This window comes from Rhipicephalus sanguineus, chromosome 5 (genome assembly GCF_013339695.2).
Source record: "Rhipicephalus sanguineus isolate Rsan-2018 chromosome 5, BIME_Rsan_1.4, whole genome shotgun sequence".
In the NCBI taxonomy this organism is placed as follows: domain Eukaryota; kingdom Metazoa; phylum Arthropoda; class Arachnida; order Ixodida; family Ixodidae; genus Rhipicephalus; species Rhipicephalus sanguineus.
In genome coordinates this window covers 12,854,463-12,870,119 of record NC_051180.1, presented here as the reverse complement: position 1 = coordinate 12,870,119, position 15,657 = coordinate 12,854,463, and the positions used below count along the sequence as shown (strand labels likewise).

The 15,657-nt window shown below is 45.8% G+C and overlaps 1 protein-coding gene across 2 annotated transcripts in view; it reads right to left on the bottom strand.

Moving 5' to 3' along the window:
- Positions 1–8,214: 8,214 nt before the first annotated feature.
- The window catches only part of LOC119393236 (galactosylceramide sulfotransferase), a 129,184-nt gene continuing 121,741 nt past the window's right edge, over positions 8,215–15,657 (bottom strand). For both annotated transcript variants that reach the window (XM_037660148.2, XM_037660147.2), the window contains exon 6: positions 8,215–15,311. In XM_037660148.2, the coding sequence (XP_037516076.1) occupies positions 14,751–15,311 (561 nt within the window). In that variant the 3' untranslated portion in view covers positions 8,215–14,750. The remainder of the gene's footprint in view (positions 15,312–15,657) is intronic.

Genomic DNA, 15,657 nt, shown 5'->3' with positions numbered 1-15,657 from the left:
GTCCCCGATCGGCCGTCGAAATACCTGTTAATGTTAGCTTCAAAGCTACTCCAAGTAACCTGCTGTTCATCATAAACTCAAGATCTTGAACCATTGTAATCTTTTTGCTTTTCGCTTAGCCCTTACCTTTTTTTCTTCCTTTCTTTGATCGAGCCATTCTGTTGAAAAAGGGCGCTCTTTGTTCTGTAGGTGCGTGTCACTGCTTTCAGCGTTATTTCTCTCGCTTTGTTCCTTTGTTGCAAAAAATTTCTGCGTGTTTTGTTTGCTAAGCTGTTTTTTCTTTCTTTCCTCCTCGTGCTGTACGTTATTTATTGTTACTTTCATTTATTGTATCGATGCTAGAGCACTGCACGAACCTGATTTTCCGGCCCGGGCCCGGCCTGAGCCCGCTTTGTGAAGCCTGAGCCCAGCCCGGGCCCGGCCCGGGCGTTCATTACTAAACTTATCCAGGGCACGCGTGTTCATGACCAGGCCCGGCCCGGGCCCGCTAGAGGATCTTACTTGTTGATGATGATTATTAGTGATGCCTTGCGCTTTGTAGAGGGCGATTGGACGAAAAATCCGTAGTGTACATTCATCGAAATGTTGCTTTGCCTGTCGTGGTAGCTCAGAGGTTAAGCTGTTTCGCTGTTAAGTCCTAGGACGCGGGTGCGCTTCCCGCGGCCACGGCGGCCGCATTTTGATGGGGGCGAAATGCAAGCGTAGGGTTCCCCATCAGGGGGGTTCAAGGGTTCATCGCAGCGCCCCGCCCACCCTACTAAGTCAATGTATGGGGCAGATTTTGCGCCCCCCCCCCCCTCTTAGGTGACTAGAGGGGTCTATGTACGGGGCAGATTTTGCGCCCCTTCCTCTTAGGTGATTAGGGGGAGCGGCCGCCCCCCCCCCCCCCCCCTGCCCCTCCTATGCGCACGCATATACTTTAGGTGCAGGTTGAAGAACTCCAGGTGGTCCAAATTAATCCGGTCCCCACTACGGCGTGCCTCGTACTCATATCGTGGTTTTGGCACGTAATATCAAATGAAATGTTGCCTATATGGCACATGGCAAGTCATTGCAATAACAGTACAGTGAAAGTAAAACATAGCAACAAAATTTATTTAGAAGAAGTGTACAACTAACATGAAAAAGCGGATAGAAGCAAAGCCCGGGGACATTTTCTTAATGCTCTTTTCTACACCCACGTTGGAAACATTAATTACACAATTGTTTTAAAAGAGGCTCCTGCTTAATAAATTGTTGCAGCAAGATAAAAACCGTTAACGTTATATATGGTGAACAGCCACCAAAAGCAGATGAAATATAAATCGTTCGTATTCCAACGTCGAAGATGGTGTGCGCCTCGAGCAAGACAGCTACGGACTTACGATGGCAAAACTTAATACGACGCTTTGAAGGTGATCTAAAAATTACACACGCCTTGACATCAGCAATTCGACCAGAAGGACATATAATTTGGTCTACACCTAATAGACTCAACGAAGGACGCGAGTATCAAAATATCTTTGTTTACGTACAGATCGTACCGTATGCGTCAACCACAAATAAAAGATCGAAATCTTTAATTCCTCCCATGGGAACAACCATGATCTGGCCCATTGTTATTGCTGGTATATATGTTTACGCTGGTGCACATGTATTTACATTGATCGCACGATTTTGTCCTGTCAGGTCATCTTGCATGCACATTATATACAGGGTGTTTCAAGAAATGTGTTCAACCTTCTCAAAAAATTAGGAAAATGCGATATTTGCTCGGGGCTTTCAGAATTGCTTTTTCTGTAGCGGCAGGAATCTTAAGGTAGTTAAAGACATCATTTAGGACAGTAATTAAGAAAGTTACGTTAACTAACTTTTTAATTAGTGGAGTTAGGTGATTGTGTCAAATTGGGGAATTGAAGTTCTTCATGCGAGGAACCCATCCGAGCTTTGAGATTTTGAAAAAGCCTCCTCTAGTAATTGTTGTGGCGTAATGAAATTCAACGAAATGCAACGGCATTCAACGGCGAAAGCCATCGAATTCGGTTGAATCTCATTACTTCGTCATTATTACTAGAGGCCGCTTTTTCGAAATCTCATTGTTGGGATGGGTTTATGGCACGAAGAACTTCAATTCCCCAATCTTACACAGTCACCTAACTCCACTAATTAAAAAGTTAATTTAACTTTCTTAATTACTGTCTCAAGTCATGCCTCTAACCATCTTGAGATGCCTAGCGCTACAGAAAAAGTCATTCACTCATTTTGGAGGTCTCAGAAGAATATGGCAGTTGCGTTCTTCAGTGTTTCTGTTTAGGTTTCGCCATTGAATTTGGTTGAATTTCATTACTGCGTAATTAATACTAGATGCCACTTTTTCGAAATCTCAAAGTTGGGTTGGGTTTCTGACGTGAAGAACTTCAATTCTCCCATTTCACACAACCACCTAATTCCACTAATTAAAAAGTTAATTTAACTTTTTTAATTACAGTCCTAAATAATCTCTTTAACCATCTTAAAATTCCTGCCACTACAGAAAAACTAATTCTCAAGGCAGCAATCAAATATCGCATTTTCCTGATTTTTTGAGAAGGTTGGACACATTTCTTGAAACACCCTGTATATATATGTGTGGTGAATTCATGAGCATACAGCATAAAATAAACTCGCCAGTATAGATATATACCGTTAGCATTAGCGTTATAATGCAATAGTATCGAGTGTAATCGCAAAAATGGTAACGGGAAAGTTGCTTGTAGAGCGGTTTTTTGTATAATTAGTTTTTCCTCACGCGGCAGCCATGTTCGTTTTTGTGGAAAAGAAAAAAAAAAAGAACTTCAGCTGTTTTTCTATTTTCTTTGCTAAGCTTTACTAAGAGCCAGCTCTTCGCCCGTGTCAAGCTTGGCACAGAATGCTTTAGACCATGCAATGCATAACGTTCGCATGTGCTCGAAGGCCAGAGTTAGGCCTTTTAATAAGCGGGCCCGAGTCCGGCTCGGCCCAGGCCCGCACTTTCAAGCCCGAGCCCAGCCCGCGCCCGCTGGAAAACGCTTCGGACGGGCCGGGCCCATGCAGCGCTCTAATCGATGCAACCATTTCTTTTAGAAAAAAATTTTTAGCGCTGCAAAGTTGAGGACGAAAAAACATGAACACAGACGAAGCGCATCTAACAACTGAATTTATTGAAACAAGGTCAAAAAGGAGAGGAATGTATTTCTTCTGAATGTAATTTCTTTTAGTCTCAAATTACGTTGTATGAATGTAAACCACTCCCCTCTATAATGCCTTTGTCCTTTGTAGCCTATATGTGCACATTTCCACGTCAAAAAATAGTAGAGAGACTACCATTACCGCAGCTTCACTCGATGGCAGGGAACAAAGCAGCGGTGCGCATGGAGACTAACAGCTGCCTCATATCCTGCCGTTCCAAGCAAGGGCTAAATTCCGTCCGAGATTTGAGCGCTGTGAGACGTGTCAGCTGGGGGGAAAGGCCCCTCGCTCCCCTTTCTGGCCACGTACCCAATTAGAAGCCCGAATTAGCGGCTCGATTTTGTCCTTGACATGTAGTATACTGCCGGAATTAACCTTGCAAAAATCACAGCAATGAAAGCTTTATTTTCTGCACCTCCCTCTCATTGGACAGTTAGTCCGGCGCAACTAGACAGGCGACGCCGGCTGTGTCTATGTGAACCTTCATTACAAGGTAGGCGATCGTCCCACGGATAGGACTGAGTTATCGTTTCTCGTTTTAGTGGTGCGATCTTGTACGCGTTACAAAATAAACACGGAGGCGTGGCATGACAACCAGCCGCACGTGACCGCACGCGATTGGTCAATGCAGAGCCGTCGCGGTTCAAATGGGCCATTCGCGTGCGGCATGTGCGGTCACGTGCGGCTGGATGTAATGCCACGCCTCCGTGGTTATTTTGTAACGCGTACAAGATCGCACCAAAGGTAGGGTGGCTAGAATGGGGAGGTGTGAAAAGCGGCCGCGGAAACCGGGTCCCAACGTGCGCCGATGCCGCAAGGAGCGCTGTACGCAGGGGCGCGTGGTGTTGAGCAGACGACGTACAGCGCAGCCTTGCTAGCGTCCGACTATTATGGCTCGCGCTATTTTTTGCGTGCTACACTTTGCAGCGTTAATCGTTTTCTTTTTACCTCAGCGATTGCGCTAATAAAGCGTAGACTTCCTCTCCCCATTTGAAAAGCAGGGTTCGTATCGCACGCCGAGTAGCACTGCGCGTGCCAGAGTAATATTGCTAGCGGCATTTCGCGCACGCCACTTTTGAGCAGCAAGTTTTTTTTTTGTTCTTTTTGCGCTTGTGTCCTGCCGTTTTACCACTTGCCATTATGTATCACTGCAACTTATTCAAGTCATTTTTAGTGCTTATTCACATGGTTAAGGTATGTCTTTTTTTTTAAGTGATTTTTTTTTACTTTTGATGTTCTGAAAATGTACGAACATACAGAATTGCGGTTCACAAAAAATTACGCTTCTATTTGGTTCTGTTCGAAAGTTATGGTCCTTTTTTTGTGACTACACTCAAATTGAAAATGACATGTTCGGAAAATTTAATTATTGTTTTTGTCGAAACTTCATTTTCAGTAGGTTTTTGTTGCGAAAAAGCTCATAGCTAATGAACAGATCAATATTTTCCCATGAAACTTTCCATGCTTCTTGCTCAGACATTTACTTGCGCCTGTGCAATGAACTAGAATCATTGAACCGATGAATAACTTTTAATGTTATAATAATTCAATTGAAATGCAACCTTCTGAAACAACACGACTTATGGTGGTTTTAGGCTATAATATACCTAATAATAATGATAGCGCAAGGATTCTAGCTCATCGCACAGCCTACATACACAGCAGGGGCGTAGCAAGAATTTTTTTTTGGGGGGGGGGGGTTCAATCATGTTCGTGCGTGCGTTTGTATGTGTGCGTGTATACATACATATGCAAAATTGAAAAATTTGGGGGGGGTTTGAACCCCCCAACCCCCGCCCCCTTGGCTACGCCCCTGGTACACAGCTATAATGCTGCGAAGCCATTTTTTTGTATGGTTGGATTGGTATAGTTATGACTATTGCCGTGATGGCCGTGTTATGCGTAATATTGGTAATTACATTATAATTACCTTCCGTTCTTTTACTGAACGCACTTGCAGAGCCCTTTTAAACTGTTCGCCCAAAGGCAAACACAAAACAATTAATTTTGGGTCAAAACATAAGATTTCTAAAAAGGTGGAAACATACCTAAAAAATTGCCTGCTCTCGCGCTTGTACCATTACTATGCACTAGCTGCTGGTCAAAACGTCATGTTTTCGTTTTGTCGGCAGGTTGAAAGATTTATTAGTTCAAAGGAAACACATTCGTACACGAAGCAAGTTTATTTGAACTCTGCAATAAAGAGCTATCTACAGAACACAGGTCTTAGCCCACTTGGCTTTCTTTTTTTCCTCCTCATGGTTAACCCCCTTTAAAAATAAATGCACCCGAGTTAAGGAATAAAAGTGTACAACATATCACGTTGTACGCGCTGTCGTTCACTTCAGACTACGCAATACCAACGAGCCCAACGTCGTTCCCCTCTACGTGCCTTGCGTCGAAATGCTTCTCGCATTGTGCTGCGTTCCTTGTCAGCTGCCTCTCAGCTCTCGGTATCGCACGACCTTACTTCTAAAATAACTCTTTCCACGCCAGTACTCGGAACAAACATGCCTTTTCTGTCGACGAAAAGTACCCAGAGTTGCAGCCAGGAACGAAGCAACAACGTGCAGCTTTCTTCTTCAGTTTATATCCTCACACCTCAAAAATCCATGACCCTCGAGAAATAAGCACCACTTGAACGATGAAAAATACGACGCCGCGTTGCCAAGTGCTAGGCTTTCCTCCGGTAATCTGCAACGGCGGCGGCCGTACCGGCCGTACCGTGCAGCGCCCCTTGCAGCAGCGCCCCTGGCGGCATCGGCGCGCGGAGGGACCCTCTCTGGCAAGGGAAACGCGCTGCGCTCAGCACACCTCCCCATTCTAGCCACCCTACCAAAGGTATACACCACAGCACGCCTGTCTCGCACCCAGGCTGCTGGCGAGCCGAGCGGATACTCTCGCACCCAGACGCCGGGCTGACCGGGCTGCCGAGGCGCGCGCGGGCTGTACCAAGTAAACAGGGCAAGCTGCAGTTCTGAGGCTTTAAATTGCGAAAAAGTACCCGTTGACGCCGCTTCAGCGTGTAAGAGCTCATCTGGGCACTACTGCGTTGTCTTTGGATGCCAAAACAAGCAGCGCAACAAGAGGATATTAGCGTTGTCTGCGACGATTACGACGCGCCACGGAAATAGTGCCGGTGTGGTGTTTTCAGCTTCGCCGCGAGTGGATAACTGTGATTCAAGCAAAAAAACTAGGAGCCGAGTGAAAATGCGCGAGTAAGTACACTAATTGCGTGTATTCTGCAGTGTGATGCCCACCTATTTCATTTTGCGAACCTAATTTGCGTGACACGCAGCTGGGTTGAAGGCAGGCACGAGCTTTGTGTGGGGGTGCACTTCATACCTTTGAGCGTTTCCTTTGACGAAAGTCTCGTGCAAGGTAGTGCGTTCAAGCCCAAGCAATCAGCATGTTTTGCCACTTTCAACGTAGTGTTAAGCTTTAGTGATTTGATGGCATCCACGCCTTCGAGACTTCGTCTTCAAAAGGTAATAAATGGCACGGTGCTCCTCAACAGCTGGTCAGAATTTCGTGCTTTCATTGCAGTGTTTGATGTCCCCAAATTTATTTGGACACGAGGCATCCAGCTGCACATAATACATATATTGGTACGTAAGTAAACAGTACTCGCGCCAGTGTCCTTTACGTCGCAGGCGTAGCTAACCGGCTTAACTAAGAGTAGCACACTTTCGCTTGTAAAGCATCATCGTTACAAGGATAAAATCGCGCAGGTAGCTTCCAAATGGGATCGCTGAACGATACTGCAGGTTATACTCTCTGATAGCACGCTTTTGTGAGCAAGACGCATTTTTGTAAGAGCGCTCGTGAAACAAAAATTACGTTCCGCGAAACTACCCGTAAAGCGTACTCTAATTATTACGCGATGCATGCTGAAATGATCACATTCCACAAAACTTTGTGCACAATTTGTAATATGGCGCAACAAAACATCGTTTCACTCTTTCGCGAGCTGCACTGCAATTACGATTCACGCGTACCACAGCGAGAACGTTTTTCTACAAATGTAACAGCGTACGTATCTGACGAGGTTGCTTCCGCAGCCCACTCAGCACGTACTGTATACATTGTGGACTTGCATGAGCAAGATGTTCTTGATGTTCCAATAAAATCAGCGAAAATGTGCAGGCTAGAAAAGACGCGAAACACGCTCTCCGACGGGCTGAGTTTCGGGAGTTTCACGTTTGCTCTGTGTAGCGTCTGCTGGCGTGGCAGCCCGCGCATGTTGTTTCGTCGCGTATGCGATAGATGGCGCGACGCGCGATGCAAATATGTACATGCTATGTACATGCTATGTACATGCTGCGGGGGAACTAAGGAAACGATGGAACATGTACTGATTGAATGTGGCGATATTCACCCAGGTATACGTGTGGGCACGAGTCTACATGAAGCCTTGGGTTTTAGGGACAACAATGGAAAGCTGAACACGCCCGCGATAGAAATAAGTAAGAGACGGTTAGAGTATTGGTGGCAGAAAAGTAGAGATAAAGTACAAAAATAAATAATTGGGGGAAAAAATGTTATTCTGCCTTAAGAGGCAGAGAGATGGACTGTGAATTTATATTTTTTGTTATAATAACATAGATTTAATCAATGTAGATAAGGCATTAGGACAACATGAAACAAGGAAGTTTTCTTTTTTTTTTCTTTTTTTATCCTTCGAGCCTGGTGGCAGACATGTCACCGCCCCGTTATAAAGGGGACGCTCATAGCATCCATCCATCCATATGGCGATGCGCATGGCATTCTCTGTGTTCTAGTCTATACATTACGAATTTTAACCAGTTGGGCCGTGCTGCCGTCTTGTTAATTAGTCCATGATGATTCTAAAGAACAAAAACGTACCTTGTCCATCTCCAGACTTTCAGTCCATTTCACCGTTCCACCCTAAAAGCCAACACAGAGAAGGCCGATGCGAGATGACGCACTGTCGTTGCAGATAATTAAGACACGAAACACACACAAATCACCTCCCATGGAGCCATTGCAGAGACAGGAAAAATTCGATTCGTCTCCAAACAATTTATTTAAACAACAGCCACTATAAACAAATCCCCGTGCAAGGGACTAATGAATCGCCAAGACACGAGAACAGAGTTCTGGCTTCTCTGCCACACATGCACACATACACACACTGGTGCTCTATCATCTGTGAAACGACAAGACATGCGCGCACACACACAGCACAGATAAACGAGTGAACTCAAGAGCCGGAGTGTCCCGCTCACGGAATACACCAGTTCACAAGAAACCCGCTAGCCTTTTTTTTCTTCTTCTTCGGGAAAGCGAGTGTGTGCCAAAACTACTACTAGCACGGACGTCCGTTTCTGACGCCACTGACAGTCAGGTCACTTACTACATCTCACTTGACACATCGTAACTACTGAATCTGACTATATTCACTCACTACATTCAAATGTGTCTAGAGAACGAATAAAAAAATTGAAACAGACTTCACGCTACAAAGTGTGAGGGGGGATGCGAACGGACGTAGAATGTACTATACGCCTCATCACTTCGCGTTCGCTTGAGCCAGCAAAGTCGGCCATGGCAGATTCGTTACATCGTTCAAAGCGGGCAGCAGTCGCCGGCCCGTCTTGAAGCGGCACAACGATAGCCTGAAGCTCCACAGTTGTATCGCAAGTGACATAGTTCCTCCTTCGAATCGTCTTCGGGCAAAGGGTGGACGACAAACTGAATCGCACGATTCATGACATGTTAGTTATCGCGTAGGTTGTCGCGAAAGACGCACGTCTCTGCGACGCTCTCCGAAACTGCGATCACGAAAACGTACGTGACAGAATTCCAGGCGATCAATCGCAGATTCGCTGCTCACAAGGGGCGAGCCCTTAATCGAGATGTTGGCGGCGGATGGTCCCCCTTCTTTGACTAAAGAGCAGAAAAAGCATAGAGTTGTGTGTGTGTCTGTTCACCAACTTCGTCTTTGAGTACTTTTTTTCAGCAAATATGTCACTTTAATTATCTCGTACTCATATCTTATTCAGTACATGACATCTCTTAGTGACGTTAATATACTTATGGTGACACAAGGAGTCGAAGGCGGAGTTAATGATACTTAGCTATGAAAATTATTCAACGGCGGCGTTTTGAGCCGCTCAAAGACGCCAGAGCAGCCCTCTCAGCCTATCCGAGTTAACAATTGGCTGAATACGGCTAAGCCCAAAATATCAGTCAGAGACAGCTCTAAATTAATAGTGTCATCCTGGCTTTGACAGTCCGGCAAGTGACTTAATTGCGCATATGCTCTTGACGGCATACAGCTATAGCACGCGTCATTATATAGATACATATCAACACATTCTCATCGTGTCCAGCCTTCTTCTTGGCTCTTTCGTGACTGACATCTTCTAACACGCCTTATGTTCAGTAGCTGAGCTACACAGAGCGACCGCTCACACATTTCCGACGCACTTTTTTGGCGGTGCTCTGTCAAGTTACAAAGAGTATTGCGTGTGTAGCGGGCGGGAAGGGCAGGTCCATTATATTGGAATGATCAGAAGGCTCGTAATTGGCAGCATCGGTGTACTGCGGCAACAAAGCTAACTCAAGGAAATTCGAAGAATCGAACATAAAGAAGTAACGTAACAACAAAGCACTGAGTGGTGCATCTCAAAACATTTGACCGCAGTTCCTCACTGTTCTCTGTCCCCCCCCCCCTTTTTTTTTTGTTCTCGTTGCCCGTGTTCACAAACTTCCACCTATTTTCGTACCTCAATGCAAGATACACACTGCTTTCAGGTGGCGACAAAATAACTTATTTGAAATGACCTGCGCCGTTACGAGCATCGATCATGTCCACACTTGCGTTTTAATGCGATGTCCGGAGGTTCGCAAAAACAAAAGTGCGCGAAACGCCAGACACCTTGGCAGATAACGAACGGGGAAACAAGCTTTCTCCTGGAATTCTCCGAATTAAAGCAACATTTCCAAGGGAAAGAAGAAAAATAAATAAAATGAAGGTAGGAGTAAGACGCAGAGGCGTAACTTCGAACGCAACTTCGGTTAACGGATGGCTGCATGCCAAAATGTCTCAAGCCTTAGCTCCGCGTTGCTCGACAAGCTCCAGCATTTTGTCTCTGTAAACAAAATGCGCTTTACGGCTGCACATATACCTTGGTGTAACGCTTCGCGCACTAAATAGAGAGACTTTACTGCGCAGCTCTCTCCAGTGCGCCGCGGGCATTTTGCGTGTTCGTCCACGTTCAAATCTTCACAGAGTGTAAAAATGCTACAGAGCGGGCACGTTTTCATTGAGATCCGAGAGGAGCCCATCCAGCGTCCTGGTGCACACGAATATGTTAACAAAATTATGTGTATGCTGCCAAGATCCAGTTTGTAAGCGTCTTATCCCACCTGCGGGAAGGTAAACTCGGAAGAGTTGACTTCTTGGTGCCATTTCGACACGTATACAAGTGTGAGCGAACTAGCGTACGGCTGTCGCACCTATGATTCTTTAGATAAAGCACACAGTCTTGTGAGCATGAACCAAAAATGTCTTTTCCCATTAGCACATAAATCATCCAGGCTGGTAACACAAGAAACCTCAGGAACGCTAAGAAATGTAAAAATATGCGTGAGGTCCATTAAATTGTTCGTATGGCCCTTTCGTGTGTTTCTCACAGTGTCTTTTCTTTCTTTTTCTTTCTCGTACACTGTGTGGGGTAAGGATCTCGCGATGACACCGAGTTGTTCGCAACGAGATAGAAATGAGTGTGGGGGCATCATAAACGATTGCGGCGGCTGCGGAGGTAAACAAGGCGAAGGTCAAGAGACAATCGGCTACTTCGAAAGATAACAGGCGGAAGTATAGTCGAAAAAAACAAATCGAATTAATGTGATCCCAATTCACGTAGCTGACACAGGAGCATTAGCTGTAAACACGTTAAAAACGCGCGCGCGCAGGCGTTACGCCGTCAGCAAACGTGCACTTTCCGCGTCGCGCACTGCACAGCCATCGCTCACTAAGCAGGTTAGCACGAATAGGAAAAATGCGACAGGATAGAGCAGCACATCATTGATACCGTCAAACGTGCAGACACGTCGCGCAGCTCATCTTCGACACGACCAACGAACAGGACAAGAGATTCAAGGCGAGAATGCCAACTCATACGAAGCACGCTGTGATGTGCGCGAAATACGAATAGTATGCGTCATGAAATAAATTATGCTACAGCAGACTCACGTCTACAACCCACATACACTGCTACGGGAGGCCTGGCAGTGAGAGGGAGGGAAAGGAATGCGAGCAGTGCTAACAAGTCTGGCGATCTCTTTAAAAAAAAATCGATGTGTCATCTATTAATTTACACTAGTGGAAGTCCTCTCGCTTCAGCGAATGTGTCGCGTACTTCGCATTGTGAAGAAATGTGAGTATACTGGCTCGAAAGAGAAAGGTTCGTCAGAACCGGTAGCTCTTCAAACGTCGTTTCCTTGCTGGTGCTCGCTCCCTGCAGCACTAGAATATGCAGCTACATACAATAGCTCTTCGGTTGAGTTCTAACGACCATGTGCTCCAACTCTACCCTCTTCAACATACTGCTCAAATAATTTTGCGGCTACTGCGAGCAGTCACCTAAACATCACTGCGTTTACTGCTGTGACAAGTGACAGTGCTAAGAGGAAAATGCTACGAGGGCACTGCTTCCGTCATTATTCGTAGCCTACCGGGCGATGCCATCCCACAACAAACGCAAGTTTTACGATGACGTGCCTATTTTCACAACTGACAACACTGAATTGACAAGACATGAGCAAAATGGTGGTGCTGCTACAACAAACTTGAGATTTTGTTCGTTGACACACGCACAAAAACATTTAAGTGCAATACCTGGTAATACATCAGCAAGACTATCTCAAAGCATTACACCTAAGTTGATTACTTTTACTAACACAGTATTTATTACAGCGTTTTGTGACCTCATTTGCGGCGGCCTAGAAAGCTCCCTGTAGTGCCCCCCAAGTAAACTTGTTTGAAAAAATGATAGTTAAGTCTGACATAGGAATGGTATAAAGGGTCCGTTTCTGGTCGCTCTTCAAGGTCTTGCCAACTTCAGAGCGGGCATATATGCGACAAAAAGGTAGGTTTCAGACTGCGATCGCAATGCCACAAAAGCGCAACGAGCAATTGTTAATTGCCTTTGAAAACCGTGCTTAAAAATGTGGAGCAGCACAAAACAACATTTGAATTTGTCTACGTAATCTGGCATGACGTAAATCAAGGGCAAGATATAAAGATGAGGTAAACAAATTTCAAAAGTCCAAATGCACGTTTCTTGTAAAAAGAAAATGCCGCAAGCATTGCTTCAGACTGACAATGAATTATGAGATACCCATAACGAAAGCAAAGGAAGTAATGTTTGTTGCATTCACGAGGTACAGAATCACGAGAGAAGCATCTTGGGAAGCGAAAAAAAAAAAAAGACTGTCGCTGTCATTTGTAAACTACACAATATAACGCGCAGGTTGGTCATGCCGGAATTTCGACTATTCCTTATCTTAAAGGGACACTAAAGTTAAACACTGAATCCGTTTTGACTGTTAAATTATTATTTGAGATATTTGTTGTTAATTTCGCCATCATAGGTTCATTAATACAAGGTAAAATTAACGCCAAAGTTTCATGCGTATTTCGCACCAAAACGTCAATGTGACGTCACAGATTCAAGTCCACTTTTTTTTCTTTTTCGCATTTTGGCTACATTGGCTCGATAGAATTTCCTTGAAATTGCTGATTTAAGTCTATGGATCCCTAATTAACATGGAACGTAACTCATTTTTACCAATTAAAAATTATGCAGGCGCTAGCAGACACCGTCAAAATCTATGGACTACACGGTGAGTCAGTGCAGAATCAAGGCAGCATCGCGAGCTGCGTTTTATTTTTGTGCGTTTTTTCGCTTACTAAGTTTTTTGCAGCGGCAACAGTGGCGCTTTCTGTATTGTGAAAAGGGAATTTACTGATAAGAGAAAAATCGTTTTTTTTTTAGTGTCCCTTTAAGGGCATAATCGGAAACTTGTGCTTTGCTAATGACTTGCAAGCAGAACAAGACATTTTTTTTTTATTTGAGACAGGTTAGATACTACGACAACACACAATTTGAAACACAAAATACTTAAGTAATATGCATGGTGCGAGTAAACAAAATTTGAGCTATGAACCGAGCATAACAAAGAAAGATCTTCGTTAGAAAACTAACAGGAATGAAAAGATTTTTCATATTACGAGCGCACGCTTTCCCACAGGTTTGTTCACAAGAGCTTTATACTCCAGCTCAACATAACATTGCAATCTAGTACAGGCCACTTCCTTACTAATTTTAGTTGTGACATATGACAAGAAACTGCTCAAAACATGGGCCGACACAAAGTGAGATATCAACACTGAACAGTATCTTGGTCCAGACTGATGGCATGGCCGCATCTTTCAAAAGACAATCACACAGCCTAGATCGCTGTCGCACACATTCGGCGTCTCAGCAGCCCATTGGAATAAAACAACTAACTCCTCTTGTAATGTTCACATTTAAACCCCTGCGTTTAGCGGAGGTCACATTCACAACATAGATATGCTAGAACTGACTGACTGACTGACAATGTACAACGCAGCACAATTTAAGTGGCAGCCAAGGGCTGCGCCATGGCTAAGCACCACATCACTGAATTTCACGTCTACACATACACACATATGCACAAGCTAATACACATTTCCTAAATACAATGTAGTCCTTATAAATTGCAAGTATACAGACATATTCTACACACACAGGTCCGATGTCCTCAATGAGCAGATCATGTTCTCTATGTCATTCCTCGTTACTGTCAACATTTCCCGCAGTGAGCCAAATCAAAGCAAACTGCTGGCAGGAGGGCATATCACAAGCCCTTGATTATCACAGGCACAGCACATACACGAAATGCAGAGCAGAAGACACCTTCAGGCTCAAAAAGAACTTGCTGGACTTCATTTCGAAGCACTCGAAGACTCGCAGTGCCCCTGTTTCATGGAATGCTGCACGGATGTAAATATTTGATCTTTTTTTCTGCTTAAAGTCGTTGACTTGTTGGAGGACAGTGCTACAACCACCCTTCGAAAGTGAGACTCCGGAACGTTGTGTGCAATCAGTGTCACACATTGAGCTTTTTTTTCGTGACTCGCAACCGCTCTCTGTCTGGCGAATGCTTGGCCATGTGAAGCGTGGACTACAGCACTTAGCATCGAAAACGGGACCATCTTTATATGCCGTAGACTCCGCACACTCATGCTCCAGCCACCTTCTGGCCAGCAGGCGGCTGGACGCCTCATAACCGTTCGCGACTTCTCTTCCCGGCGAGTAACAGGGCCGAGGAAGGCCCGACAGTGGAATGGCTAGCGGCCGGGCCAACCATTTTCGCATCGAGACTGATACGGTGACCCGTGCTGGAGCCATATTCTGGCGAGGAGACTGGAAGCCCATTTCCTGACAACGGAGGCGACCATGGTTATACCGGAGGGACGCTCGCCGGAAGCTCTGATCACGCGCCGGTCAGCCCTTGGCCACACGCCGACGCGCTCTCTGTCTGGCATTGACAGCCCTTCTGAGCAGATGACCACGCGTGCTGGCCACTGCCGGCTCGTCCGGTGCCCCGTCACCGGACGACCACGGCAGCGTCCACCAGTGGCTGCTGCGCGCCAGGAGCCTCTGCTTACGCCGGAGCCTCTCGGTGTACGGCAATTCGGCGCGCGCCATGTCCAGGCAGAGCCGGTTGTTGACGCCCGAGCGCAGAACGATGCTGTAGACGTCGTCGCTGTACTCGCGCGTCTCGTACGCGACCGTGCGGCCGGAATCGAGCTTCTCGACGCAGTGCTCGTAGAGCAGACTTTTCCACAACTTCAGGCCGTCCACCTCTTGACGCATGCGCTTGCGGCCGTACTCGTCGATCAGGCGCTCCATTTTCTGGCGGAAGTGGCGGTAGAGGCGACCGTCGCCCGCGTTGTAACGCTCCATCTGGCGCCGGAGAGCGTCGTTGCCCTTGTCGACGTCATTGCTGCCGCTGCCGGTAGCCGCCTTTTGCATGCGTTGGTTGTGCTCGAAGTACACTACGTCCTGGAAGAGGTGAGCGGGAAAAGAAACGAGAGTGTACAAGGCTATCTTTCTTCACACTCAAAATATCACGTGGCAGCGCGAGCGAAATAGACGGGGCCAGAATTTTGATTAAGCTCCAACTGAGGAGCCGAAGACAGAAACAAGAATTTCAGCAACAGTAGGAAGCCTAAGCTCTTCGTTCTACGTCTACCGAAAAATAACCTTTAATCCTGTCATAATGGAAGAAGTCATCCCACTCCAATCTTTAAAGAAGTACACGCGCACACCCGAATAGGGCACAGTGGTATTGCAGCAACAGCTCGGATGTGCTCTGTTTTATGCTTCAGCAATCTTTCCATATACGTAT